At 35.1% G+C, this 26,937-nt stretch overlaps 1 protein-coding gene across 1 annotated transcript; it reads right to left on the bottom strand.

Moving 5' to 3' along the window:
- Positions 1–1,078: 1,078 nt before the first annotated feature.
- Positions 1,079–25,664, bottom strand: LOC133305881 (uncharacterized). Its single transcript, XM_061506123.1, has 11 exons — positions 25,585–25,664; positions 10,911–11,083; positions 10,384–10,565; positions 9,681–10,274; positions 9,520–9,597; positions 3,093–3,417; positions 2,806–3,005; positions 2,218–2,294; positions 1,964–2,065; positions 1,290–1,476; positions 1,079–1,177 (listed from the first exon to the last, which is right to left on the bottom strand). The coding sequence occupies exons 1-11, from the start codon at positions 25,662–25,664 to the stop codon at positions 1,079–1,081; spliced, it is 2,097 nt and encodes a 698-aa protein (XP_061362107.1).
- Positions 25,665–26,937: the final 1,273 nt, after the last annotated feature.

Here is a 26,937-nt window from a genome sequence, read left to right as displayed (position 1 = left end):
TGAAAAATCATTTTTTTTTTATATTTATGTTCATACATAAAAATATTGGCGTAATTCTTTTAAAACATTATGAATATAAGTAATACATTCTTCACATTTTATTTTTAACAATTTTTCATTATTGGGTAAAATCGGGTTTTTTCAGTAAGACCATTATGATACTGCCCCCCATGAAGGTTATGAATTTAAGACAAGATTATGTATAGAAAATCAATGCTCAATTATGATAATGTAAGCACAATGACTTGTGATAGTTATAGACATGTGCCATATCATTTCACAGCTTTTTATCAGTTGTAGTGTAAGTGAGATCAATATTTCAGTGGCATATACTATATAACTAGATAGGCTTTTCAACGTTTTTCCTTTCTTCATTCCTCCAACGATGAACAAGCCCAACCCTTGAAGAAAGTTTGATTATATTTTATTATAGAGGGGCTTGACAACGAGGATTCCAAGCTATGCATAACAGCCTCTGAGCACATATCCAAGAATCTTAAAAAATTAAGTAATATCATTAGAGTTTCTTCGAGTATTACATATAGTTATATGGTTTATTCAGTAGATGTCTATATTAGAGTAGTACACTACCTGGACTATTAATTCTACAAATTAGGTTCATTCAACTTGCATCCTGTTTGATTATGGAAATAATTATATTTGACTTTCCAATTAGAGTATTTTGCTCCTAGAATCAGAGGGTGATTCACTGTTATTGTCATAGTCATTACCATAAACCTTCTCTTTTGAATTAGAAAACTGCAAACAACATTAACAGTTTCAGATTTAAGTTGATCGAAAATGAAAAGGGTCACTTCATATACAATGTTAACGTCATTCTAAATCCTTTATGCACAAACTAACTCTGCACAGCTTTTATATCAAACAGACAGACATCTTAACAGCAATCGCTCTGTGAAACTAACCCTAATGAATGGCATTGAAGTAAATCCAAAACCAATGCCAATATAAAGCACTATTTTGGATCATGCAAAAATATATCTTTATCCTATGACTTCACAAAAAGCAATGGCTATGAGAAAGAAGAGCGTCTACATAACCACAGAACAACCTTCTGTCACTGATGAGTGCAGGCAATAGCTGACATGAAACCCCTCTTGACAACTGCTGTTGTCCAAGTTTCCCTCCATCCCTGACCTTCTTTATAATTCTCAACCTGTAATATATATATTTTTTAAATATAGACATATAATTATAAATTATAAACATAAGGCTAGTCCTAAATGTATCACCAAATGCAAAAGATTACTGCTAATAGATGTACTTACTGTTTCTACAATGTTCTGACCAACTTTAACTCCCCCAATCACATAAATGGAATCCTTGACCACTGCAGCCGCAAAATAACCCCGAGGATGATTCATTGGTTCCCCCATCATCCATACCCCAAGACGAGGATCAAACACTTCAACACTTGGAACCATTGCGCTTGCATCAAAGCCCCCCAGAGCATACCTAGGCAGTGAATGAAGGAGTTCAAGCGAAACATGTATCAGTCAAGCACAGAAAGTGACAGAAAAGTTAAGTCTCTCACTAGAATAGCAGTACTTTATCTAAACAATTTTTACCCCGTTAATGACCACAGAATTTTTGTCCAAAGTGGTCTACAGATAACTTGAGAGCTCTCCAAATGATTACCAAATGGTTCTAGAAAACAACTTTAGATTTTAAAAAGTTACTTTGGGTAACTTTTAAGTAGAAAATGAGCCCCTTATGACATTCCGCCCGATTTTTCCTTCATTCTTTGCAAATCATCGAATTTAGATGTGGTCTCACAGATTGTCCGGGGAGGATAATTTGAAACAGAATAAAATTAGCATAGTTAAGTGCTACACATAAACAAGAAAACACTCACAGGACACTTGTGCAAGTCTGAATTACTACTTCATCAATAAAATGAAAATTAAAGGCTATCAAGGAGTAGAAAAGGAGTTGAACTCACAATTTTTCATTTAGAACAACCAATGAGTGGCAGCTCCGCTTTGTATTCATGTTTTGTATTTTGGTCCAAGAATGTTCCCTGGGATCAAATCTTTCAGCAGACCTGCAGTTATGAGGAAGTGTCACTCACATAAGTACAGAAATAAGTATAGTTATAAAAAATAATAAAAAAGTCTAGATCAACCATTTTTGCATGATATGGGTTTTAATTATAGATATGGATCAATTGAATGGAAATCAAGTTATATATCTTACTTTAAATAATCCTTTCCATCATATCCACCAGTAGCATAAAGCACACCATTGAGTTCCACTGCAGCAAGAGCAAATCTCTGGAAATATAAAAGAGTATTCAAGCAATAAGTCCACTAATTTTGTATGCTTTTCAAAGAAATGATCGAAATGATAAAGGGCAAACCCCGGTGCAAGTGATCCAAATGATCATTAATTATTTACTCTCTAACGTGAGAAGAAGAGATTCAGATGAGGCAGAGCTGCAAAATCACATCCTAGAAGTAACTAATACATAGAAGTATTAAAAGCACAAGGTTGACTATAATATATAAAGTGCAAGCATATGGACTATATCATGATATAAGCTGCCCTTATAACATCTTAGACCTACCTACATAGTCACCTCATGTAAAAACATAAACGAGAAAAGTAAAATGTAAATGGAAAGAAGCAACATCCAACAAAATATTGATTTCCAGTTGGCATGCTAAGAAGCTTAAGCCAGAAGAATCACACAAGCCCTCATTTTGTTTTGCAGTTATACATAATTATCCCTCTCAAATCCCAATCAAGACCTGAAATATTTACCATTTGATAGTCCCACTTTACCTTTTCTAGCATTGAACGTGTAGGGATCCATCGTCCAATGTCTAAATCTAGCATCTCAACATCTGAAAAGCAGTCATCTTCGTCACCACCACCAACAGCAAATATGTTGTTGTTCAAAGCAGCTCCAGACAAGCTTCCTTTCTTCTGGTTCAAAGAGGGGCACAAGGTCCAGTTGTCAAGAACTGGATTGTATGATTCAACTACACAAATAGAAGATAAAAAGGTTAACAAAAACTTCATCTCAGCTTAAAAAATAACAATGTGAGAACCACAGCAAGATCTCATACCTGTGTCATACCAAACATGACCATTTCCACCCCCCAAAACATAAATATCCCCATTCAAATCTACAACTGAAGCATGTGAACGAACTAAGCTCATAGACTTGAGAGATTTGATCGCATTCTGAGAAGTACAATACAAATCCATAGTTGCTAACCATGATTCTCCATCAAAGCCTCCTATTAAAAATAATGAATCTCTGGGGTCTAAATGCAGCTCAGTAGATGAGTTGATTACTGTCTTCTCAACATATGTCAGAGGAATATTACATGCTGATTCTAACATTGTACAACGATCTTTTAGATGCTGAATTTCCAATTCTGCCCCCATCTAAATGGCAAAGAAAAAAAAGCCAATAATAATTTGAGAGAAGGCTCTATCATATATGATATGAAAAATAGAAAATGAGTGCAATTAAAGATACCAAGAGTATTTCTAAAAGATGATTCTGATTTCAACATCACTCAGATTAATGTCATTCAAATTATCTCTAACCTACATGTCATTACAGCCATTTACAATTCCCGGGCTTTTAATTCTAGTTGAACTTCTCAAATAACCAATACAAGCTTCTTAGCCATTCTTCAATGTATTTCGATTTTTTTTTTCTTCCCTTAGCCAGCCATACATAAATACTTCTAAATTTTAACTTATATTGTCTTCATTTTACTTCCACAAAAAAAAAAAAAAAAAACCACTCCCCGTTAAACCCGACTAGCGAGTGTGGGGCGAGGAAATCCTTGTACGCAGCCTTACCCTTGCATAATTGCAAAGAGGCTGTTTCCTGGATTCGAACATCTTTCAGTCATGAAGGAACAGTTTTACCACTGCTCCGATTCGCCCCCTTATTTTACTTCCACAAGACTTTAGAAAAAAAATAAAAAATACTTTGAAGAGAAAGAACAATATAAGTTAAGATGAAAGAACTACATGGTTTGGATCTCCAGCACTCGCTGTATAGAAAGTTTGAATGATGGAACCAGTTTTTCCATTAAAACTAAAAGAAAAAAACGTACAATAAATAGACACCAGAAATATTCCAGTGCAACAAATCCCTATAATCAGGGAAAGAGATAAAACTAGAAAACTGAATCCTATTTTAACTAAACAGGAAAAATATCAGAAACAAACTAATCCTAGGAATTTAAATAACAAATAACGAAACAAACTCCTAAGATTAAGGAGGAAAAATAAAACATTCTAGATGCTGAAAACTAGGGATTGCAACACTCCCCCTCAAGCTGGGTGGTAGATGTCCAGCATTCCCAGCTTGGAAATTAGTCCTTCAAATTTAATTCTTGATAAAGACTTGGTTAAGATATCAGCAATCTGGGACCCTGTGGAAATGTGACTTAGATCAATAATATTTGCATCAATTTTTTCCTTGATGAAATTTCTATCAAGTTCAACATGCTTGGTACGGTCATGATGGATTGGATTATTGACAATTCCAATGGTGGCCATGTTATCACAGAAAATCTTCATAGGATCCTTGTATTCGAGGTGTAGCTCCTTTAGGACTCTTAAAATCCACATTCCCTCACAAGTGCCTAAGGACAATGCCCTGTATTCGGCTTCAGCACTGCTTCTGGCTACCACAGACTGTTTTTTACTCCTCCAAGTGACCAAATTTCCCCACACATATGAGCAATAGCCTGTGGTTGATCTTCGATCGATAATGGATCCTGCCCAATCAGCGTCCGTGTAAATCACAATATCACGGCTGGAATTTTTCTTGAAGAACAATCCTTTACCAGGAGTCATCTTTAAGTATCGTAGGATTCTGTAGACGGCTTCCAAGTGCTCTTCATTTGGGCTGTTCATAAATTGACTGACCACACTCACAGGGAAACTAATATCAGGCCTAGTGTGGGCTAAATAAATGAGTTTTCCAACTAGTCTTTGATATCTCTCAGTGTCTACCGAAGCACATTCTTGTTTGAGTCCTATCTTGTAGTTCGCCTCCATTGGTGTATCAGAAGGTTTACATCCCAACATCCCTGTTTCATTCAGCAGATCAAGAGTATATTTTCTTTGAGAAACTAAAATTCCTTCCTTAGTTCTTGCCACTTCCATTCCAAGAAAATATCGTAATTTTCCAAGGTCCTTGACCTCAAATTTGTGAGCTAACGTCTCCTTTAATTGCTTTATCTCATCCTCCCAATTACCAGTAATCACAATATCATCAACATAGACAATTAATATTGTAATTTTCTGATGAGGTGCAGTTTTAACAAACATAGTATGATCAGTTTGACATTGGGAGTACCCTTGATTTTTGACAACTGCAGTAAACTTATCAAACCAAGCCCTTGGAGATTGCTTCAAACCATAAAGGGATTTTAATAATCTACATACCTTTCGAGATCCTTGACCATCTTCCACTCCTTGGGGAATTTCCATGTAAACCTCTTCTTCTAAGTCACCATTTAAGAATGCATTCTTCACATCCATTTGCCAAAGGGGCCAATCTAGGCAAGCAGCAATGGACAAAAGAATTTTAATTGAATTAAATTTTGCTACTGGAGCAAAGGTTTCCTGGTAATCAATGCCCTGTGTCTGAGTGAATCCTTTGGCCACAAGTCTTGCTTTATGGCGATTAATACTCCCATCTTCATTATATTTGATGGTAAAAATCCACTTACAGCCAACCACTGATTTTCCTTGTGGTAAGGTAACTATCTCCCAAGTGCCATTTTTTTTGAGTGCATGCAATTCATCCTGGATAGCAGAACACCATTCAGTAGTCTTAGATGCCTCAAAGTAGGATGTAGGAATGGTTTCCTTGTCAATGTTCTTGACTAGATGCTGCATCCTGGAGGAAAGATTAGCATAGGATATAAAATTACAGATGGAATGACTTGTACATGTCCTTACCCCCTTACGAAGTGCAATTGGCATGTGCAGAGCATCATCAGAACTTGGCAGCAAGGATTCAGTTTGGTCAAGTGCAGGACTAATGGTTTCTTCAGTTGGACCAGGAGCCAAGGTAATCTGTTTGTCAACATGTTCAAGCATCTCAGAAGCTGTTCTGTATTTGGGCCGTCGCGTGTAGACTTGCAGGGGCTGCTGTTCAGGCGGTTTCTGGAGCGGGCTGGAAGAGGATAAGCCATTAGATGAAGTGTCATTTTCCTGAGATTCACCTAAGACCGGTGTAGGGGCTGTTGAAGCAGAGTTTTCTGGAGTATTAGTCACAAACAACCATTCCTTGGAATTAGGGATCTCCCCCTGAATGGCGGTTTGGGAAAAATAAGGCTGATGTTCAAAAAAGGTGACATCTTTAGTAATGTAGAATCGATGTGTGGTTGGACTGAAGCATTTATACCCCTTCTGAGTAGGGGAATAGCCAAGAAAGATGCCCTTAAGAGCCCGAGGATCCAATTTACCACCTTGAGAGTTATGAATGAACACGGTGCAACCAAAAATTTTTGGTGGGAGATTTGGGGTTAAGGTCAATGAAGGGAATGCAGTGAGGAGTGTTTGGTAAGGTGAGGAGAAGTGTAATACCCGAGATGGCATGCGGTTGATAAGGTAAGTGGCTGTAAGAATAGCTTTCCCCCAATAATTTTTGGATGTATTTGAGGCAAAGAGTAGGCTACGAGCAACTTCAAGTAAATGGCGATTTTTTCTCTCAGATACACCGTTTTGTTGTGGGGTATTGACACAAGAGCTCTGGTGGATGATGCCATGGTCTTTTAGGTAAGCTGAAAGGTCCAAGTTAAAATAATCACGTGCATTGTCAGATCTAAGGGTAAGGATTTGGGTTTGAAATTGGGCAAGGATCATTTTGTGAAAGACTTTAAAGGTGGATGTGACTTCAGATTTATTGGCTAATAGGTACACCCATGTCATTCGAGTATGATCATCAATAAATGTGACAAACCAACGAGCACCCGTAAGGCTTTTAACAGTTGCAGGTCCCCACACATCACTGTGGATAATGGCAAATGGTTTAGAAGGAACATGCATTTGTAAGGGATAACGAGACCGAGTTTGTTTTGCAAGTTGACATATATCACATGAAGGAAAATTCGAATTCTCATTAAATAAAGAAGGGTACATCTTTTTCATATATTGAAAGTTTGGATGCCCTAATCTAAAATGCCATAAAAGAGCCTTATTCAAATTGCTAGTTGCTGCAAATGTGCTGTCTTGAGTCTTCATAACCGCGGCTGTGTAAAGTTGATATAAACCATTAGAGACCCTAGCACTGCCAATCGTCCTCCCCGATGCCAAATCCTGAAAAATACAATCAACGTGGGTAAATTTGACTGTGCACTTTAAATCCTTGGTCAATTTGGTAATAGAAATTAAATTGCAGGTAAGAGATGGAACGTAGAGAACTCCAGTTAAAGATATGGTTGACGATAGGTGAACAACACCAATTCCGTGAACCTTGGCTAAGCCTCCATTTGCTGTTTTTACTGATTTTGCCTCGAAAATGGGAAAGTATTCAGAAAGAAGAGAGGAATTACCAGTCATATGATCTGTAGCCCCAGAATCTACCATCCAGGAATCACATTTATCAAGATCGGATTGGAGAGCTGTATGGAATGTACCTGATTGATGACTATCAGATGAGGGATTAGATTTGTCCTTATTGCAATCTTGCAGCATGCGTTGTATGGCTATCACTTGTTCCCTTGTAAATGTATGGCCTTCGGATTTTGCTTGCGGAACATCTTCTACAACTGCAGCAACATGATTAAAGTCTCTGTTTTGTCTTGGCTTCCAATCAGCTGGCTTGCCATGGATTTTCCAGCATGTATCCCGAATATGCCCAGTTCTGTTGCAATGGTCACACCAGAGCTTACCATTTCGCCTAGGTCTGGAGTCTGCATTGTTGGGTCTAGAGACAAAGGCTGCTGCTTCCAAAGGTGCATCAACTTTTGGGATGCTATTGGTCAAAACTTTGCGGCTTTCTTCCCACTTTAATTCAGAAAAAACTTCTCGCAAGGATGGCAGAGGGCGAGTGGCCATGATGCGGCTGCGAGCTCCATCATAGATTGGATTGAGTCCCAAAAGAAGGTTGTAGGTGCGGTCTTGTTCAACAATTTTCTTATACTGAAGAGTATCGGCTGGAGTAGTCCATTCATGTTGATCATAAAGATCCAATTGTTGCCAGAATTTTAGGAGTGAATTATAATAGCTGGTGACATCCTTGTCCTCCTGTTTGAGATCACGAAGAATCCCCTTGATGTGAAACAAGGCAGCTGTGTTATCTTCCTTAGAGAAGGCTTCCTTCACGCCATCCCAAATTTCCTTGGCTGTGGAGCACAACATGTATGTTTCAGCTATTTCAGGCACCATGGAATTCAACAACCAAGACATCACAAGGTTATTTTCAATGGACCACTTCTTGTATTGTGGATGACTGGTTTCCAGAGGAGCAGCATCACCCGTACCGGTGAGATGATCTCCCTTGCCACGGCCTCCAATGAACATACGAACGCTGCGTGACCACAACAAATAATTGTCTCCATTGAATCGATGACCAGTGATGACTAATGCTGGACTATCGTTGGTAATGACAGCTGCTGAGTTGTTGTTGGTTTGGTTTGATGCTGAAACATTGAGTGGGGTTGTTGTTGGAGTGGTATTTGTACCGGTGGTATTGGAAGAAGTAGTTTGGTAGGCTCTCATGGTGCCAAAGAGTGGCACATTGGTAGCCATGGGTGGATCAGTCCCTTAAAAATCAAGCTCTGATACCATATAGAAAGTTTGAATGATGGAACCAGTTTTTCCATTAAAACTAAAAGAAAAAAACGTACAATAAATAGACACCAGAAATATTCCAGTGCAACAAATCCCTATAATCAGGGAAAGAGATAAAACTAGAAAACTGAATCCTATTTTAACTAAACAGGAAAAATATCAGAAACAAACTAATCCTAGGAATTTAAATAACAAATAACGAAACAAACTCCTAAGATTAAGGAGGAAAAATAAAACATTCTAGATGCTGAAAACTAGGGATTGCAACACGCTGCATTCGGGAGGGAGAAAGAACCAGAAAATGTGAGTTATTTATAGTTAAATTATTGGACCCATCTTGTTTTATTTATTTCACTCTCCCACTGCATCACTGCAGTCACAGCAGGGGAACCAAAACTTAGTAAAAATAGGTATATTAAAAAGGAAGTTTTAAATTACGGAACCAAATGTAATGAGACAAGCATACCAGCTGGTGATCTGCATATTTGTGAAATTCAAACAGTAACAGAAGTTTAAAACTCTATATGAGGATAACTCCAAAACAAGAACCTACAAATATGGCGGATTGAAAAGTTCCACATATTTGATCAATTTCTATGATGATGACCTTGTACATTTTAATGCATGTCCGAAATACACTTACAGATGTTAGGGATGGAGAAATAATTGAGAAATAGGAGAAATTTTAGATAGCATCTACAACAATGCAAAGAGTACCAGCTTCTGCTCCAGGTAAAAATTCCTCTCGGTTTGTATTTTCTTGAAATCCGTCAGTTCTTTGACTGCTTGCACCAACTATAAATGCATTACAAGTTAGTTGCTTGCATACAAAATTAATATATCACATTTAACATTTTCCATCAAACATGCTCAACCACCTGAGGTATGTCATATTGACACTCAAATGGAGGACTCGGACTCTCTTCCTTCTTGTCTAAACCAGCTGGTGCCTCGAAAGAACCTTCTTCCACAAAGCCGATGTTATTCAAATCAGGAGTATCATGTACATTGTTCGCCAAGGAGAGATCTTCATTTTCACAGTTCAGAGCCAATTCCTTTAGTTTCATGAATATGAGGTTCTTCTCATCCTGGTTTACTTCATTCTCAACTACTGGAGTATCCAATGGCTGGATGTATCCATCAAACAAAAAATCATTTTCAGTTGAATCTGATTTTGTACTAAAGTGAGTTAAATGCTCTATCTCTGATTCAAGCATTTTAAATGCTTCACCTTCCCTTGGCATTTCAAGTGATGGAAGAGATTGAGATACATTTATCCACATCGTTGTATTCCGTATGTCAGAATTACCAGGGGCAATTGCTAAGGATTCTAATAAGGTAATCAATTTGCTTGTTTGTCCATGGTCTAGCTCAAACCAGAAATGGTTATATTTGTGGTAGTTGTCTGCAATGACATGTCTAAATTTTTCTTCGGACAGTGGGTGGCACTGAAGTCGGACATGAATTTGCACCTTAAACATTAATAACAGAAAGGTATGAACAAAAGAGCCTTTTCATGAATCATTACCACAATTGTCTTGAATAGAACCTTATCAATTATAGTATGCAAGCAAGTGATACCTGTGCAGGATATTCTGTTCTCACTGCACCATCCATTGTCCATGCATAAGGGTCTATAGACATTTTCCCCTTGCTAGCGGCCGCAAAAATTCCATGAAGCTTCCTGTTGCTATAGTTAAACAGAAACAGAGGCAACCCAGGTTCAATATTCTTCACATAAGAGAAGTGATGAGCTGGTAAGCCTGTTAAAACAGATAAAAGTTTCCATGAGCTGGAGACAACAACCCTCACCTTCAAAATAAGCAAAAGTCACCATAATGCCTGAAACATTACAACTTTATTGGCAATGCCAATGATTTTATGGTATCCATAACAAAAATTTTAAGCAATAAGTTCATGTAAAGATGAAAGTGTTTCCATGCCACAGAGTGGAGACTTGTATGGGAATAGAACAATGTCAATTTCAAAATGATGAATATCATTATCATTTTAGTGTTTTTAGTCTCATACTAATAGCTATCCAAAATGATATTTATAAGGGGAAAAAAAAAGAAAAAAAGAAGAGCAATGAGATGAAAAAGACTGACCAAAGAGTTGTTTGGATAGACATTCTTTTATTGTAGAGTTCTTGCACCCAAATATGACACCACCGAGTTCATTCTTCTTCAAATTTCTGCTACGTACAGTAACCACAGAATTTGAAGAGAAGGGCAGAGTCCCACTGAAATGAGAAGTTTGTGTTTTCTTCATTGACCCCAACCTGGCAAGAGAGGAGAAACGTTAATTCATTGATAATCTAGGGAAAATTGAAAGCATAAAGAAATGTAAGTTATCAATTTACTTATAATGCATCTCAATAGACTTATATATTCAGGTTTCGGATAATACAATAGGATTTTTATTTTATTTTTGTTCACACAAATGCAATAGTGAAATTGAATGCGAACTTAATTTAAGCATTCATTCCGACCATGAAACACAGTATTCAATGCAATATCAGAAAGAAAGAAAGAAAGAAAAAATTAATAAACAGAGAACAAATTGGCAATAGCAAAATGGAAACGTACAAAGCAAGTTTTTTTTTACACCATTACAACAAAACGATCACCGGACCCCATTCCAATTCACAAGAACCATTCATGAAACAATGAACAGTAGAAAAACACTCTTTTTAACCAACAAGCTTGATTCAAGAGGTAAGAAAGTTATTCCTTAAACTAAGATTTTAAAGTTTGAGTCTTGGAAATAGTGAAAATGGTGCTGAGAGAACTATCTCCGTATGGGTCTAGGGTTTTGAAAATGCTCGAAGTGGAGTAGTTACTTTCGCTTGAAAAGGAAAAAGAAAATAGAAAAGAAACTTATTATTAGAAACTTGACGAATGTATATCAAATCATCATCATCACTGTCATTTCCTGCGAAGAAACATGTGAGTTGGAAGTAGCAGAGAAAGATAAAACAAACCCAGTTCAAAATTTCAAAATTGATGAAATGGGGTTTAACACAATAACCCAAAAAGCTCTAAAATTGCATAGAAAGTTCAAAACCAAACCAAGACGTGCAATGAAGTTATGATCATGAACTGGGAAGAAAAAAGAAAAGAGTGTGCGCGTGTGTGTGTGTGTGTGCATTTTGGATGGCTACACTTACAGGCATACGCAATGCGAACGATCAACAGAGGGAGAGAACACGAAAGAGACGCTGAGACAGGACAGAGAAATAGGCGGTAGCAATACTGAACGCCACTTCTTTCGCACGGCATTTCTATTACTATTTTGAATTTTATAATACAAATACTGAAAAAAAAAAAAAGTAAATATTTTTTTTATTCTCACCAAATTTCACGATCCCAGCTTTAGTCTCTGGCAAATAAAAAGACTATTCGTGGTTCTAAGAAATTCAAAACGGACTCATTTAGTTGAAATTGTAGTCCCTCACAAATTCAAAAAAGACCCACATTAATCCTTCAAAATGACTAAAATGGGTCCAATTTAAATTTCTTAGGACCACGAATAGCCTTTTTATTTGCTAGGGACTAAAGAAGACATCGTAAAACTTGTTAAGGACCGAAAAGGGTATTTACTAAAAAAAAAAAAGGAAAAAGTTTTGCTTTATAATTACCTATGTCCCTGTGGTTTTTTTTATCACATATGACCATGTGATTTGTAAAAAATAAATAAGCACGTGGGCATATGTGATAAAAAAACATACCCTTTTGCAAATCACAGGGATGTGTGATAAAAAAACCACAACATTAGTGAACTTTTCCCAAAAAAAAATATTTATCCTTTTAAACATAGTCATTTTAATTAAAATTATTATTTTTGATTTAATATTCAAATTAAAAAAATTCTCATTTTCTACTATCATAATTTTTATTGTATAACTATTTCTCTCACCATAAAATACAGTAGTTTTAACTGTAATGATACAACTATACAGTAGTTAAAAAGACAAGTATTAATCTCATAAATATTTTATGAAAGAAATCTTACTTTTTATGTGATTTCGTCTATTTATCAGTTATAGTTTATGAAATTATATTATTTAATTAATTATTAACTCTAAATAAATTATAGCTATTAGATGGACGAAAATAAACGGTTGAGATATGAAATATGATTTTTTAGTGTTACATAGGAGTCAAAAGATCTCTCCTCACATTTTATTCAAAATTATACTAAATTTTAAATGTAACTTATAATAAGTTTTTAAAATTTAATTTGTCATGACTCAAATTTAGTGCTCTTTTGTTGGCCATGGCTAGTGCCCGATGATCGTCGTGGTGGTGGTAGTTATAGGTGGCAAAGTGGGCGGCCCGTCCCGCCCTGCCAAAAAATGAGCCAGCCCGCCCCGCTTTTGAAAGTGGACTGAAAAACTCAACCCGTCCTGTCCCGTTTGGCGGGTTAGCCCGCCAGTCCGAGCCTATTTTACACTGACCCACCTCGGCTCGCCTATGCCCGCCATCAACCAGCCAAAAATGAGCCCGCCCCACCCCGCCCTGTTTTTGAGATGGGTTGAAAAACTCAGCCTGTCCCACCCCGTTTGGCGGGTTGGCCCGCCGAGCCGAGTCCATTTTGCCAGCTCTAGTAGTTAGTCGAGGATGATAGCAGTGGTTGAGACAATGGTGGTTGTGGGATTGGCCAGTGGCAAGGGTTGACTTTCATATTTCAATAAAGTTCTTATAAGAGAAGCAAAGGGCTACATTTGAAATAGGAGTATTACAATATTTCTTATGTTATCCTGTTCAATTATAACCTAAGTTGCCTTAGGACAACTTATCATGCCATAGTCGTAGGGATGTAAATGGATCAGCCGGCCTAATAGGGGCCTACAACTCAACCTACATCAGGTTAGACTTTGCCTATTATATATGGTCAAATAGGTCAGGGGTAAATCTAAAAAATAAACTTATTTAGGAAGTAGGTCATAGACTTTTTTTTACATGTCGAGTCTATAAATCTACAGGTTGGTTTATATCATATTATTTATTTTAAATAAATTATTATTTTAATGATTTGAATAATAATGTAATATTATTTGAATTATTTTTTTAATTATTAAATATTTAATAGGTTTAAACAGGCTAACAAGTCTAGGTCTAAGTTTTTATTTTTTTAAATATAGATTAGGTTTGACCTCTTTAAAACATAGCCTAATCCAACCCAATCTATTTACACCCAACATGCATAAGATAAAATGTAACGACGAGATAAGCTTATTATACTATGTTGGCTTATCCAATAATAGATAAAGAATGTAGTATAATAGTGCATCTTATTCTATCTGACCACCAAATGAGTCGTTGTTCTTTAAGAAATTAGATAAGATTTTTGTATGGCCAAAATATGTATCGCTAAAATTTTCATGATATAACTTTGGAGCTTTAGTCAATATTTCAGTGATGCAAAATTTTATTTTCACATATTCCTATCAAATCTATCTAATAATATTTTGGAGGGAAAATTTGCATATACAAAGCTTTTGACAATATATTATGAATTATTGTGAGTTGTATATATCATTGTAGGCATAACTGTTCAATTCCCAAGATTATGAGAGACCATGATTATAAGGACCACAATTAGTGAGAGATTTGGTCAACTACTAAGATTAAGAAATACCATGATTATAGGGATCAACAATTAGTGAGAATAATCTATTACTTTTTATTAATATATTACCTCAATAGCATAAGTATCTCTGACAATTATTACTTAGAGATATTCATCTCATGATAGAAGAAAAAAAATATCAAATATGATTCATCACGAACCCTTCTAATTTTACTTGGCATTAGAGCCAAACATAAATGGCAAACCAAGACCAAAACTCCTCTATGACGAATCCAACACAACCACCCTTGAATCCAAACTCCATCATCCCATTTACAACACATAATTCACAGTAAAAAGAAAAAAATCTAACAATTATATTTGTAGTCATTATGGTAAAACAGGGCACTCAGAACAACAATGGTATGATGAGATAATCTAATATTCAGATTGGTAAGATTTTCACAGAAACCAAGGAAGAACATTTAAGGGCAAATCAATAATACATACTAGGATACATTCGAGCAACCCGAGAAGAGAAGTCACAACATACAGCAAATGTGATTTACATGACTAATGAAAAGCCATTGATCTCAGAACCTTTTATTGTTATATATTATATTTCTGAGGGCCTAGCAAGATTTAATCTATTTCATAAGCCTATTATTTTGTTGCTTTCAAGTTTCAATTATGAATGCACTAGATTTACATTGGTGTATTTGCTCCATAAAAAAGAGTGATGCATGTACAACATTCAATGAATTCTATTACATGGTGCATACCCAATATCAATGGCAAATTCCAATTTGGTGGTCTGAAAATGCTATGGAATTCATTAATCCTTCATTTGAAGGGTGTTTAGCCAGTTGGAAATCCAAAACCATACTTTTTATACATACACATTAGAACAAAATGGCCTGATAGAAAGGAAGAATAGGTAAAGTATGGAAGTAGTATGTGTACCTCTTTGGAATAATGGACATGGACATGCATCCCATGATTTTACTTCAGAGAGATATTTAAATTTTATGTTTGCATTTTCAACTAGGTATCTTCCCTACTTATTGACTCCAAAACTCTAATAACACAAGTTGCAGTCTCTTATAGCTCTATCTTAATTTGTCAAACCTCAAACTTGGAGTGTTTGTGTGTACGATATATGTACATATTCCCAAAGCCTTACAGAGTAAATCGAACCCTTATGCAAAAAATGATATGTTTTTGTTGGATATCGTAGAAGGGCTATGAGTTTTATGGACCTCAAGCTAAGTAGATGCATGTCACCTTAGATAGAGTTTTTTGGGAGACCGAACTTTTACTCTAAAAGGGGAGTTTTCAGTTCACCTTTTTAGGGGGAGAACTCATGTGAAGAGGATGAGTCTTCTCGAGGAGATAATGGAGTCTTAAGGGGTGAAGCCAAGTTTGTAGAACTGTAGGCCATAGAAGAAAACTTTAATTCATTTAAACCTGAATTGATCAACCTACTATGTCAGGTTTATCGAGAATGAAGGTGCCTTATAGAAAAACTTGTATTAACACTTTCAAATGAAGAGCCTCCCTAAAATGTTCATGAAGGTGCCTTAAAAGAACTCGTATTAACAGTACCATCAACTAAAGAGCTTCCCCAGAATAATCAAGGTAGTATTGTACCCCATGCCACGATCATTGGGCCTTCTTCTTGATATTCACTAAGATCAAATACAAGTATTATAAAATATATATGAACTTAATCTTAATGCAAGTGTTAGCTATCCCATTAATAAGTATACCTCTTGTAACACCCTCTATAATTTATGCGAGGTTTGGAATTTTCTAATTTTTAAGATATATAACAAGGTATCATATCAAGAATTAATTTTTTTTTTTTAACAATTTAAAGTTTCTGTGAAAATGATACTGGAACTGTCTTAGAATGATAATTTTTTTTAAATATATAAGTTTTATTGAATTATAGTATTTTCATTTTTGTATGTACGAATATTATGCTTTAAATATTAGATGTTACTAACACAGGAAAATAATAACATTGTCTTTGTTTATATTTCATTACCGTTGATAATATCATTACATTCATATATTATAATTTTTTAAATATAGAATTCACGAAAAAAGAAAAAGAAAAACTGTCAATCTATACTTAATTAGGATAAGAGTAACACTCTTGAATATGTTCCAAGTGCAACAAAACATGGGAACAGTGACCATATGAACAATAGATTTTATGAAAATGTTACGCTGCCAAACTCGCTACAACAAGTAGTAAGTTTGGTGTGCCTATGTGTCACTTTTATGGTGGCCATCTAACTTCCTATATGATGTACTGAGATAGGTGGTCAAAATATTAGTCTGCTATGAGAAAAAGTAAGACACATCACAACCTCTCCCTAACTCGTTATCTGATATAGCAAAGTAGGTGTCATTTACTCGTTATCCCTGACAGCAAGTATGGTTGTTTTAGAAAAAGCATGACACGTGACAGTCTCTCCCAAACTCGCTACCTCTGACGGCGAGTTCAGTTGTGTCAACCACATGTCATATTTGTTGTTAAGGGAAGCAAATTTATTTCTATATAAACTCACCCTCATTTTCCAGATATCATGCAGCTCTCTACTCATTTTATAAATCCCTCTAAGTTGTTATTTTATTGGTAATGTTATTCTTCCTTTTATATTTTTATTTTAATTTTTACATAATGAGTGACAGTAGCAATGATTTAATTGCCATTGTATATTATAATGGGAGAAGATATTTTGAACCAATGGTCAAGTTTTTGAAGGAGATACAAAAATGTTCTGCATGACCCCAATGCAGTTATAATTACCTAAACAAGACAATATACAAGAAGTTGATATTACAATGTGGTCAATCTCTGTCTTGGTTGACTGCTAGATGAGCCTCAGGTAAAGAGAGTTAGGTTACTGTGGAGATTGTTGAGGATGAAGATGTCGTGTTAGTAGTGGATGCATTTCAAAATGATCCAGACTCCACGTTTATTGAACTGTATGCGTAAGTAGGCTCTAATGGACAATCTAGCAGTCAGTGTTCCCTCTTTTCCATTCACTTCATCGACATTAGCAAGGAGCTGTTGGTGAATTCTGAAGATAGGTATGTGTCCCTTCCCCTACCCCCACTAATGTCTGCAGAAATAGTTCGAGCCCACAACATGTATAATTTGCGTGGCGTACGGACAGTTCCGATGAATAGGTGGATTAAGGTGTTGTTTCGGACAGCGACTCATAGGATACCGACGTCAATGGTGATTTCGATTTATGTTTGTCTATCACAGTGTGTCATCTGATGCCTTCACCTGGCATAGTAGGAATGCAAGACCTGCCAATGGCAAATTAGTAACCTTAATGGTTGAAATTTTAATAAATGCAATTGTTCACGACACAGTTGATAGATTGCTATGCATATGTGATTATACAGGAGACGATAATGTACTATTTTGGTCTCAAACAGTACCCCATTATATGAATATTAATTGGGCACACCCAGATTAGGAGTTGCCTGACTTGGAAGGGGGCCAAGTACCTAACTGACAAATGGGTCAAGAGCTATATATTCACCAGCTATTTGAGAGCAAGTAAGATGTGCAAATGGCAATGAAATAATTTTGTATAGTGGAGTGTCGCACAACCATTGTAGAAAAGAGTGATACCAAAAGGTTGATAATGGTTTGTGAAAATCACAATGACAGTTGTCTATGGAGGATGAAGAAATACGTAAAAAAAGGTGGCACTGAATGAGTTATCGGCAAATGGAATAATGAACATACATGTGTTAGTCAACCTCTTTCTCAAGACCACAAGTAGCTGGACTCAAATATCATTTGTTCAATGATCATAGATATGTCAAATAGCCGCCCATTTTATTAATGTCCTTACACTGTTATTAATACATTATTGTTTGACCACTGACAAAAATGATAAGGTCGGAGCCCAGTGTTAAAATTGCTCTAATTCAGGAAAGGATATCAACAAATCTTGGGTTTCATATATCTTACAAGAAGGCGTGGAAGGCAAAACAAAAGACAATTGTTAAAGTTTACGGGGATTGCTATGAGTCTTACGGTTCCTACCAAGGTGGTTGGATTATATGTTGTAATTTTCAACAGGGTCGTTTTATAAGCTGGATCTATATGATGATTTTGTTGATAGATGCCTCGATCCATCTTGCAAAGTGTTCGATAGGGTCTTTTGGATATTTAAACAGTGTTGTGATGCTTTTAATTATTGCAAATCAGTTATACAGATAGATGGTACTTACTTATATAGGAAATACTAGGGAACACTATTGATTGCTACAACAGTTGATGGCAACAATTATGTGCTGCCAATTGCATGTCATTGTTTCTAGGGAGAATCTTGACAACTGATCGTGGTTTTTGGCATTGATTCGGATGTATATAACACAAAAATATGGAATCTGTCTTATTTCTAATAGACATTCGAGAATCTTGTATGCAGTCAACAATCTATTAAAAATATTAAAGAACATTGTGTGAGAGATAAAATTAAGACCTTGCAATAGATAAAGATGAAATTCTAGAGAGAAAGAGAGAAAAGAGCGTGGGGAATGGGAAGTGGAGGTGGGGGTATATACAGGGGCTGTCCATCGGCTATTTTTCTTTTAGCTGTTGGACTATACTCGCTACCTAGAGTAGCGAGTATGTCCTTGCCTGACACGTGGCCCAACGACTATTTATTTTATGTGTGCATCTATTTTGCTATATATGGTAGACTGGTAGTGAGTTAGGAAGAAACTGTCATGTGTCTTGCTTTTACTCAAAGCATACTGATACTTTGATCACCTAACTCGCCACATCTTATAGCAAGTTAAATAGCCACCATAAAGGTGACATATAAGCACACCAAACTTGCTATATATTGTAGGAGATAAAATTCAGTGCTCTTGGATCTTGTGGTCCGCCTAGAGAGAATAGGGAGGAGAAAGGAGAGAGAGAGATAATGGCAGAGCCACATGTATTGTGGGTGTGGCCTCGGCCCCGGGCTAAATTTTAACAAATTATACTTATTATATATAAATATAATTATATACAATTTGGCCCGGGTTAAAATTATAATTTGGACCGCGCTACAATTTATAAATTGCCATATCTAAAGCTTAAAATATTTTTGGTAAGAGATTTGGGTAAGTTGTATTGGGTTATGTGTTCAATTTCCACTTGTATAAAAAAATATTTTTAGTAAAATTAAAAATTAGTTAATAAAATTATAATTCTTCTTGGTATTGCTTGCTCAGGTGCTCTGTATTTAATATAATTTAAGTGAGGAGGATTATATTTACAAAATTTTTATTTACAAATTACACTATGTACTCCTGAAAGTATACTAAGTTACATTATGTATTTCTGAGAGTATATAGTATAATTTGAAAAAATTTGCAAAAAAATTTGTAAACGGACCATTCCCAATTTTAAATATATTATGATATGAACTAACTAAAAACTAAGAAAAATAAATGCACATAATTTTTTGACCCAAACTTAAATTTGAGCCCGACTCCGCCGGCGGAGACAGAGAGAGAAAAAAAAAGTTGAGAGGTGAGACCAGAGAATTAATTTCCCTATTGTGACAAGTTTGGCTGCGTGATATTTTAATAAAATCTATTATTGGGGAAATTTTTTTTTGAAAAAACGACTTTATGGTTACTATTCTCAAAATATGATAAAAAATTAATATGATCCGGACTTTGGTGATCCTCCACTAAAAATATGATATTTGGATCAATTTTTTTTTCTTTCCACATTTTTTTTCCCTCGATCCCACCAATTTAAAAGGGATCGGGATCACTAAATTCCTGCTCCAAAATATGAGGTTCCACCCAACAAATGCTGACAGCCTTAGTCGTGAAATGTTGATGTCTCAATGCTTAAACAGTATGGTAATAGACTACTAAAAAAAAAACAGTATGATGATGGCACATGACCTTGATGGATATAATAAAAGCATTAGTATGGGTTTTCAAAAGAAAAAAAGAAAAAAAAGATTAGTATGATATCATGAAGGATAATTATTCAAAATAATTTTGTAAAAAAATGAGGTCCCACCCAGCATGTGCTGTTGGGTTTTTTTAGGGGGAAGGTGCAATCAAGTCATCCTTTTAGAAAAATCTAAAAAATAAATAAAAAATAGACAGCTTTTGGAAAAGCCGTACGTCCCTTCCAAATATAGCAAACAAAGTTATTCTGACAAGAGAATCTTTTATATAGATATGGTAGAAAGATCCAAATCCCAGCAATGTATGTCGAAATGCTTACACAAGTGCAACGTCAGCATGATTTTATCTAGACAATAATAGAGGGAGTGTATCTCAAAAACAGTGATCAAAGTGTCACACTTCATTAAATTATTTATCAGACTGCCACGTCAACAGTAAAAATTTTCGGAATATCACGTGACATAATTTGTTACACTGTATAGCGAATTATGATTGCTGATGTGGCACATTTCAATTGGAAGAATAATTCGCTACACAGTGTAGCGAAATACGGAGTCAAAGTGATGTGGCAAGATGATGTGGCAAAGTTCTGTTGGATGAGTAATTCGCTACACTGAGTAGCAAATTACTACTGGCTTGAAACATGTCATGTTGCTGACTGTGCACTATGATATCTTGTCCACGTATTTCGCTACACAATGTAGCGGATTATGCCGCGTGGCATTCCGTAAATTTTTCTATTGGCGTGGCAGTCTGATAAATAATTTGGTGAAGCGTGACAAAATGATCACTGTTCCGTATTCTCGTCTTAAAATTTCATATAAAAATTTCATTTTAGTTGATTATATAAAAATTTATATATATCTCTCTAATTAAATAAATAGAGTCAAATTAATAATAACGAAGAAAGAGACAGAGGATCCATTTCCATAATAAGGAGATATATAGAGACATATCTGACATAAATATTATAATTATTTTTTGCAAATTTATTTGTTCTTAAGTTCACGGTGTATCAAAAATTTAAATATTAAATTCATTATTTTTCATATTATAAGAAATAAATTTATAATAAAAGTATATAACATTTATATTTCTTTTTTTTCTCCTCAAATAAGTTTATATAAATTTTACATACTTTTATATATATATATAGAAGATAAAATTTATTTTTCAGGAATATTAATCGCTTCAATTAGAGTTCTTATCCCTTCGGATACAACTAGAGCCAAAAAAACGGACTCACCTCGGCGGATCGACCCGCCCCACTCGCTAAACGGGGCGGGACAGACTAAATTTTTTAATCCATTTCAAAAGTGGGACAACGAAGGCAGACTCATTTTTTGGCGAGTTGATTGCAGACATAGGCGGGCTAAGGCGGATCGGTATAAAATAAGTTCGGGCTAACAGGTCAATCCGTCCAACCCGTCAAATGCGACAGGGGCGGACCGAGTTTTTCAACTCATAATAAGTCGGGATGGACTAACTCATTTTTTGACGAATTGATGGCAGGATGAAATGGGCCACCACTAGGGGTGAAAGTGGGCTGGGCTGAGCCGAACTTTACCCCGAAAAGCCCAAGCCTACGTCAAAAAATTTCTATTTGGCCCGGCCCAAGCCTAGTATGAGTCTAACTGTTAGCCTGGTTTGGCCCGTTTGTGAAAAAAAAAATGGCCTGGTTTGACCCGTTAGCCTGTTAATTTTTAACTTTCAAGCAGAACCATAAATCATCTTTACAAAGTACTCAAATTCTGTTGCTACACCAAAAATCATAATTTCAACGTCCAAACAAAATCATGAATCATAACAAAACTAATACAATATGCATTTAAGTCATTTTCAAAAGCAAAATGCTCAAATTAAATAACATATATTTCATCAGATCCAACAAACAAATTCATACTATGTAAATTAAAATAACTACATGAATGTTATCAAAAAAAAAAATAACTACATGAATCCAACAAACACATCATGATACTTTTAATAAGTATAACCTCTGCCAAAAATCTTTTAATATATTCATATACACAATCTAACATGTTGAGATGTTGGTTCTTCCAATATAAGAAATAAAGTAAGATTTCTATTAAAATATAATCGAATATGATTAAGTTATATATAATTGCAATTGATTAAATTTATATTTTTTTTTCTTCAAGGCATACTGACTCTATTTTATTTTATTTAGAATAAATAGTACAATATAGGCCAGCCTTTTGAAAGTGAGCCTACGGCCTTTTTATTAAACAGGTTTTTTTAAGACCCGAGCCCGACCTATTATATAAAATGTACTAGGTTAGGTCTAGCCTGGTGTAGGCCGAGCCGTAGACCCCTGTAGGCCGGCCCGACCCAGTTTCACCCCTAGCCACCACTTTGCCACCTCTAGATACAACCAACCTTCACTACCTTCTATATATTGTAGGGCGCTTAAGATTTCAGCCTCGCATGTGTTTAGACTTCCGCAAAATTTAGAACTTCACTCTCTCAACCCGAACCACATATTCTTCCATAACTTTGGGTTTTAGCTTTTTAAGTCAAAGCTCCAAATCTCAGCTATGGTTCGGTTCTTTATGATTATCCACGAAGATGAACCTTTCCTCTACAAAGAAAGTGGTTATTCATGTGGGCAGTTTTGACATCTCTAAATTGGATTGACTAAGGCCACCAAATTTTCTCTTCACCCGATTGAATCATTTCAAGCAATGACAAGTGAAAAGTAAAGTATTGTCTATATTCCTTCTTGCTCTATTGGATTAGTCTTCAACGTTCACTGAGTGCAGAATTCAATTCCTATATCTACCGATATTATATATGGCCTTTCTATATGGAGGATCTCCTCGTTTTGACTGCTATTGATGCGAAACTAAGTCTTCCTCGTGGCTGGGCAATGGAAACAACTAGCGTTGGTAACAACAGGGTCATGTTACGAAGTCAAGTAATGCAACTGATTGGAAATTATCTTAAGAGCTCTATTCCATCGACGTTGTGTATATCTAAGTAAATAGTGGGGGTTTTACAATTCCAAACTATAATTAATTTTTATTGTTATTAGTTAATCTATTATTTATGAGAAATCATTATCTCATTTTACATGAGATAACTATCTCATACTGTTCTCACCTTAAAAATCGTGTCACCATTTTTTTTTAATAGATAGTGGGTTCCACTATATCATGTGTCTATAGTAGAAGATAATTATCTCTCATAACATGAGAAAATAGAATCTCATTATTTATATATAAAAAAATAAAGTGTTTGGTATTTAAATGTTTTAAGTAACAAGGTGGCATAAAACAAAGATCAACGATTTGCTTAATTGTTTATTTTAACTGTACTTGATAAATAATTTAGAATATATTACGAAATTGATATATTTATATTCTTATAATTTGACATTTGAAAGGTTTTACATTATTATTTGAATGATGTTGAAAAATATAGAATTTCTGGAATTACTGATGTTACTACTATATTGCTTATATAATATTTGATTTCGTTTTGATAGAATTAAGAAACATTTTGGAAGTTATAAATTTAAAGGTTGAATATTTGAGAAATATTCCAACATTTGTGTGGTTATTTATGAAGCTGTGATTTACCTATGATTGATATATTATGTTCTATGATTTTGAAATTGATTTTGGGGTGAGACTTAATCAGGTAATTGTATGCTAATAACAATAGATGTTAGCCTTGATGTACCATGATTTATTTGCAAGCGGGAAGCTTGTATAGGCGAAAAGCCTATTGTGTTAGAGAGATATAAAATCATTATTAATATAATCTCATCCAATGTTTTAAGATTTTGTGTTGAAGTGATGCTTATCATGGTATCAGAGTTTGAGTGACCAAATGGTCACGTGTTCGATTCTCACGCCCATCACCTTGTGATGGAATTAACAATTAAGTAAGCACAAGCTAAACCATTAATGTAATATCATCCAAAGTCATAAAGTTTTGGGTTGAATTAGTTCTTATATGGTTTCAGAGCTGGAGTGACCAAGTGGTCACATGTTTGATCCTCACTGTCCCCCACTTTGTCAAGGAATTAAGTAAGTATAAGGTAATCAAAAATGGGCATATGCGGCATAAGGAAGACAAAGAAATGGGCATGTGTAATATCCACGCTTCAAGCCCAAAGGGCTCTTGGATGAGGGGATGTGTTAAAGAGATATAAAATCATTAATATAACATCACCCAATAATATTCACGTCGAAAATTCAAGTGTGAGTGAAAAGTGATGAGTAGTGAAGTTTCATTTTTTATAGGGAATGGACTAAGTGTGTACAATATTAGTGGATTGACCTAGATACTCAATGGCTTAAGATTTTGAATTGATATATGGCACTGAATTCCCTTATTATGATTTAGGTTTCCTGTTAGAAAATTGATGGATGTCTCCCCTGTTTTGGGCTCTCCGTGTCGAACTAGTAAAGGCATCAGAGCAAATGGTTTGATTAGGCTGAGTATTTGGAGGTAGTGGTTGGTACTTAGATTTGTGCTTTCCAAACCCATACTGTAGAGTCAAGGCTAGCCATTATTGGTTTATAACCCTTATTAATACACAAAGAGACCTTAATTTAAGGAGGAGCAAACTAAACCTGGGTCTCACACTTAGGGGGAGAATATTAAAAATTCAAGAGTAAATGATAAGTAATGAAGTCTCATAATTAGTTATGAATGAATTAAATAAGAACCATTTATGTGGACAAACTTATAAACTAAATCAAATGGCATTGTTAATGACAAAAAATACACAACATAATGAGTTTATATAACAACAAGCATTTATCACCAAATGACAAGCTATTTTAAACCAAAAACAAAACAAGTCAATTAGCACAATTTCATATTATTAGGCAATAGAACAATTAAGAATACATATTTTTATTCATGTTGAATGAACAATTTAATCAAGTACAAATTTAGTCAGTCCTGCAACTTTGGACTGACATTGCAAAATAGTTTTACGAGACAATCAAATACTAGTAAGCAATTGTATAACTATAAGAATACAATCATACATACAAATGAATTGAAATAGATAAGAAAAACCAACATACTCAATTTAAAGAATCAACAACCAGCCAATAACCAAAGAAAAATGACCTCATAAGGAAATTTTGACAAGAAAAATATGTAAAATTTAGATGGTAAGAAAATAACAAAAAACTGATCTTATATCGGGAAACTATCATACTTGATCTTGTATCACTTCAAATATCACACATATTCTATTACCTGGAATCAATCTCGCTCCAGTGGTGCATCTGTGTCCAACAATTGTCATTCCCTTGACGCTTGTAGCCGTCTCTTTGCATGTCTACAACAGGAAGCAAGGGTCGTAAGTGATGTTCTTCCTTATTGGGTGGTAGTAGGAAGGATGGGTCGCGGTAGGAAGAAAAGGTCACAGCCGCAACAAGAAAAAGGATTAAGGTTAGAAATGGGTAAGAAAACCCTAAGCAATTTAACCCAATTACCTGACATATAAAACACACACATAGACAAACTTAATGGGCCAACCTAACCCAACACGTTTGTTAGAACCCATATCTACGAGTAGTAGATTAGTACAGTTTGTGAGTTAGTATTTATAACCCAACTTGCCAAATGCGAGGGTTAAATGAGCTGACCCGACAAATTATACTCATTTGCAAATACTACTTGAGTGCGTGTTGCACATTCATTATGCTTGAGTTAACCTCACTTATCATTTTGCCTACTTAAATTATGTAATGTTATATCTATAGTAAATAATTTAATATATATAAATCTTAAGTATGGATTCACATGGTATGTCTTTATTAGTCAATGGATTTGACTCCTCTAAAATGAGAGGTATAATTTACAGAAAAAGTGGTTGTCGAGTTGTATATTTTTTATAAATGGAAAGATTTAATCTCTAATTTAATTGACCAATTTATGTAGCAATTTAAGGGGTTCCATTACATGAAGAGATTGTAGGTATTATGTGGAGAGATTTAGGAGTTTTAATTTTTGAATTATTTGTAATTTTCGTCCTTAATTTATGGCTAATTTGTAACCTCCAAACTTTGAATATAATGACCTTTATTGAGGTAGAAGAAATACAAATGAATTATTATTCTATAGATTTCACTTTTTAATATGACACCACAAAGTTTACTAATCCAACAAAGGGACTTCAAAATATGTCTCACATTGTATTCATACTTGAAGCGTAATTCTCAAATGATCTTCGCATTTCTTTCACTATCCCAAGCACCACTACTTTTTATTTCCCTCATAATATCATTATTCAACACAATAATTCCTCATTCATACTTACCACAATTCTTAATAGAAAAAAACTATCCACTTTGATCTCAATTGATAGAACTACGTATTGACACTCTAAATAAGAGTGGGTATCTCATCGGTGCCACGAAGAAGCCAAAGCCCGAAGATCCAACATATAATGTTTGGGTCACCAATAACCAGCACGTAAAAAGTTGGCTTATTGATGTTGTAAGTGCTCACCTTATTGATTCTATGAGTGCTCACCTTATGCAACGATTCATTCGCTTACCAAACAACATTTGAAATATGGAATTCCATTTCAAAAACATTCTATGA

The sequence above is a fragment of the Gastrolobium bilobum genome, unplaced genomic scaffold, assembly GCF_033153095.1.
Source record: "Gastrolobium bilobum isolate Gb01-03AN ecotype WA unplaced genomic scaffold, APGP_CSIRO_Gbil_v1 utg12810, whole genome shotgun sequence".
Taxonomy (NCBI): Eukaryota; Viridiplantae; Streptophyta; class Magnoliopsida; order Fabales; family Fabaceae; genus Gastrolobium; species Gastrolobium bilobum.
This window is presented reverse-complemented; position numbering and strand designations above follow the sequence as displayed.

Coding starts and splice junctions, on each gene's coding strand:
- LOC133305881 (XM_061506123.1), bottom strand. CDS start 25,664: ATGCAAAGAGACGGCTACAAGCGTCAAGGGAATGACAATTGTTGGACA. Junction 10,566..10,910: donor TCTATCCAAACAACTCTTTG/GTCAGTCTTTTT, acceptor CTGTTTTAACAG/GCTTACCAGCTCATCACTTC. Junction 2,066..2,217: donor GATGGAAAGGATTATTTAAA/GTAAGATATATA, acceptor TCATAACTGCAG/GTCTGCTGAAAGATTTGATC.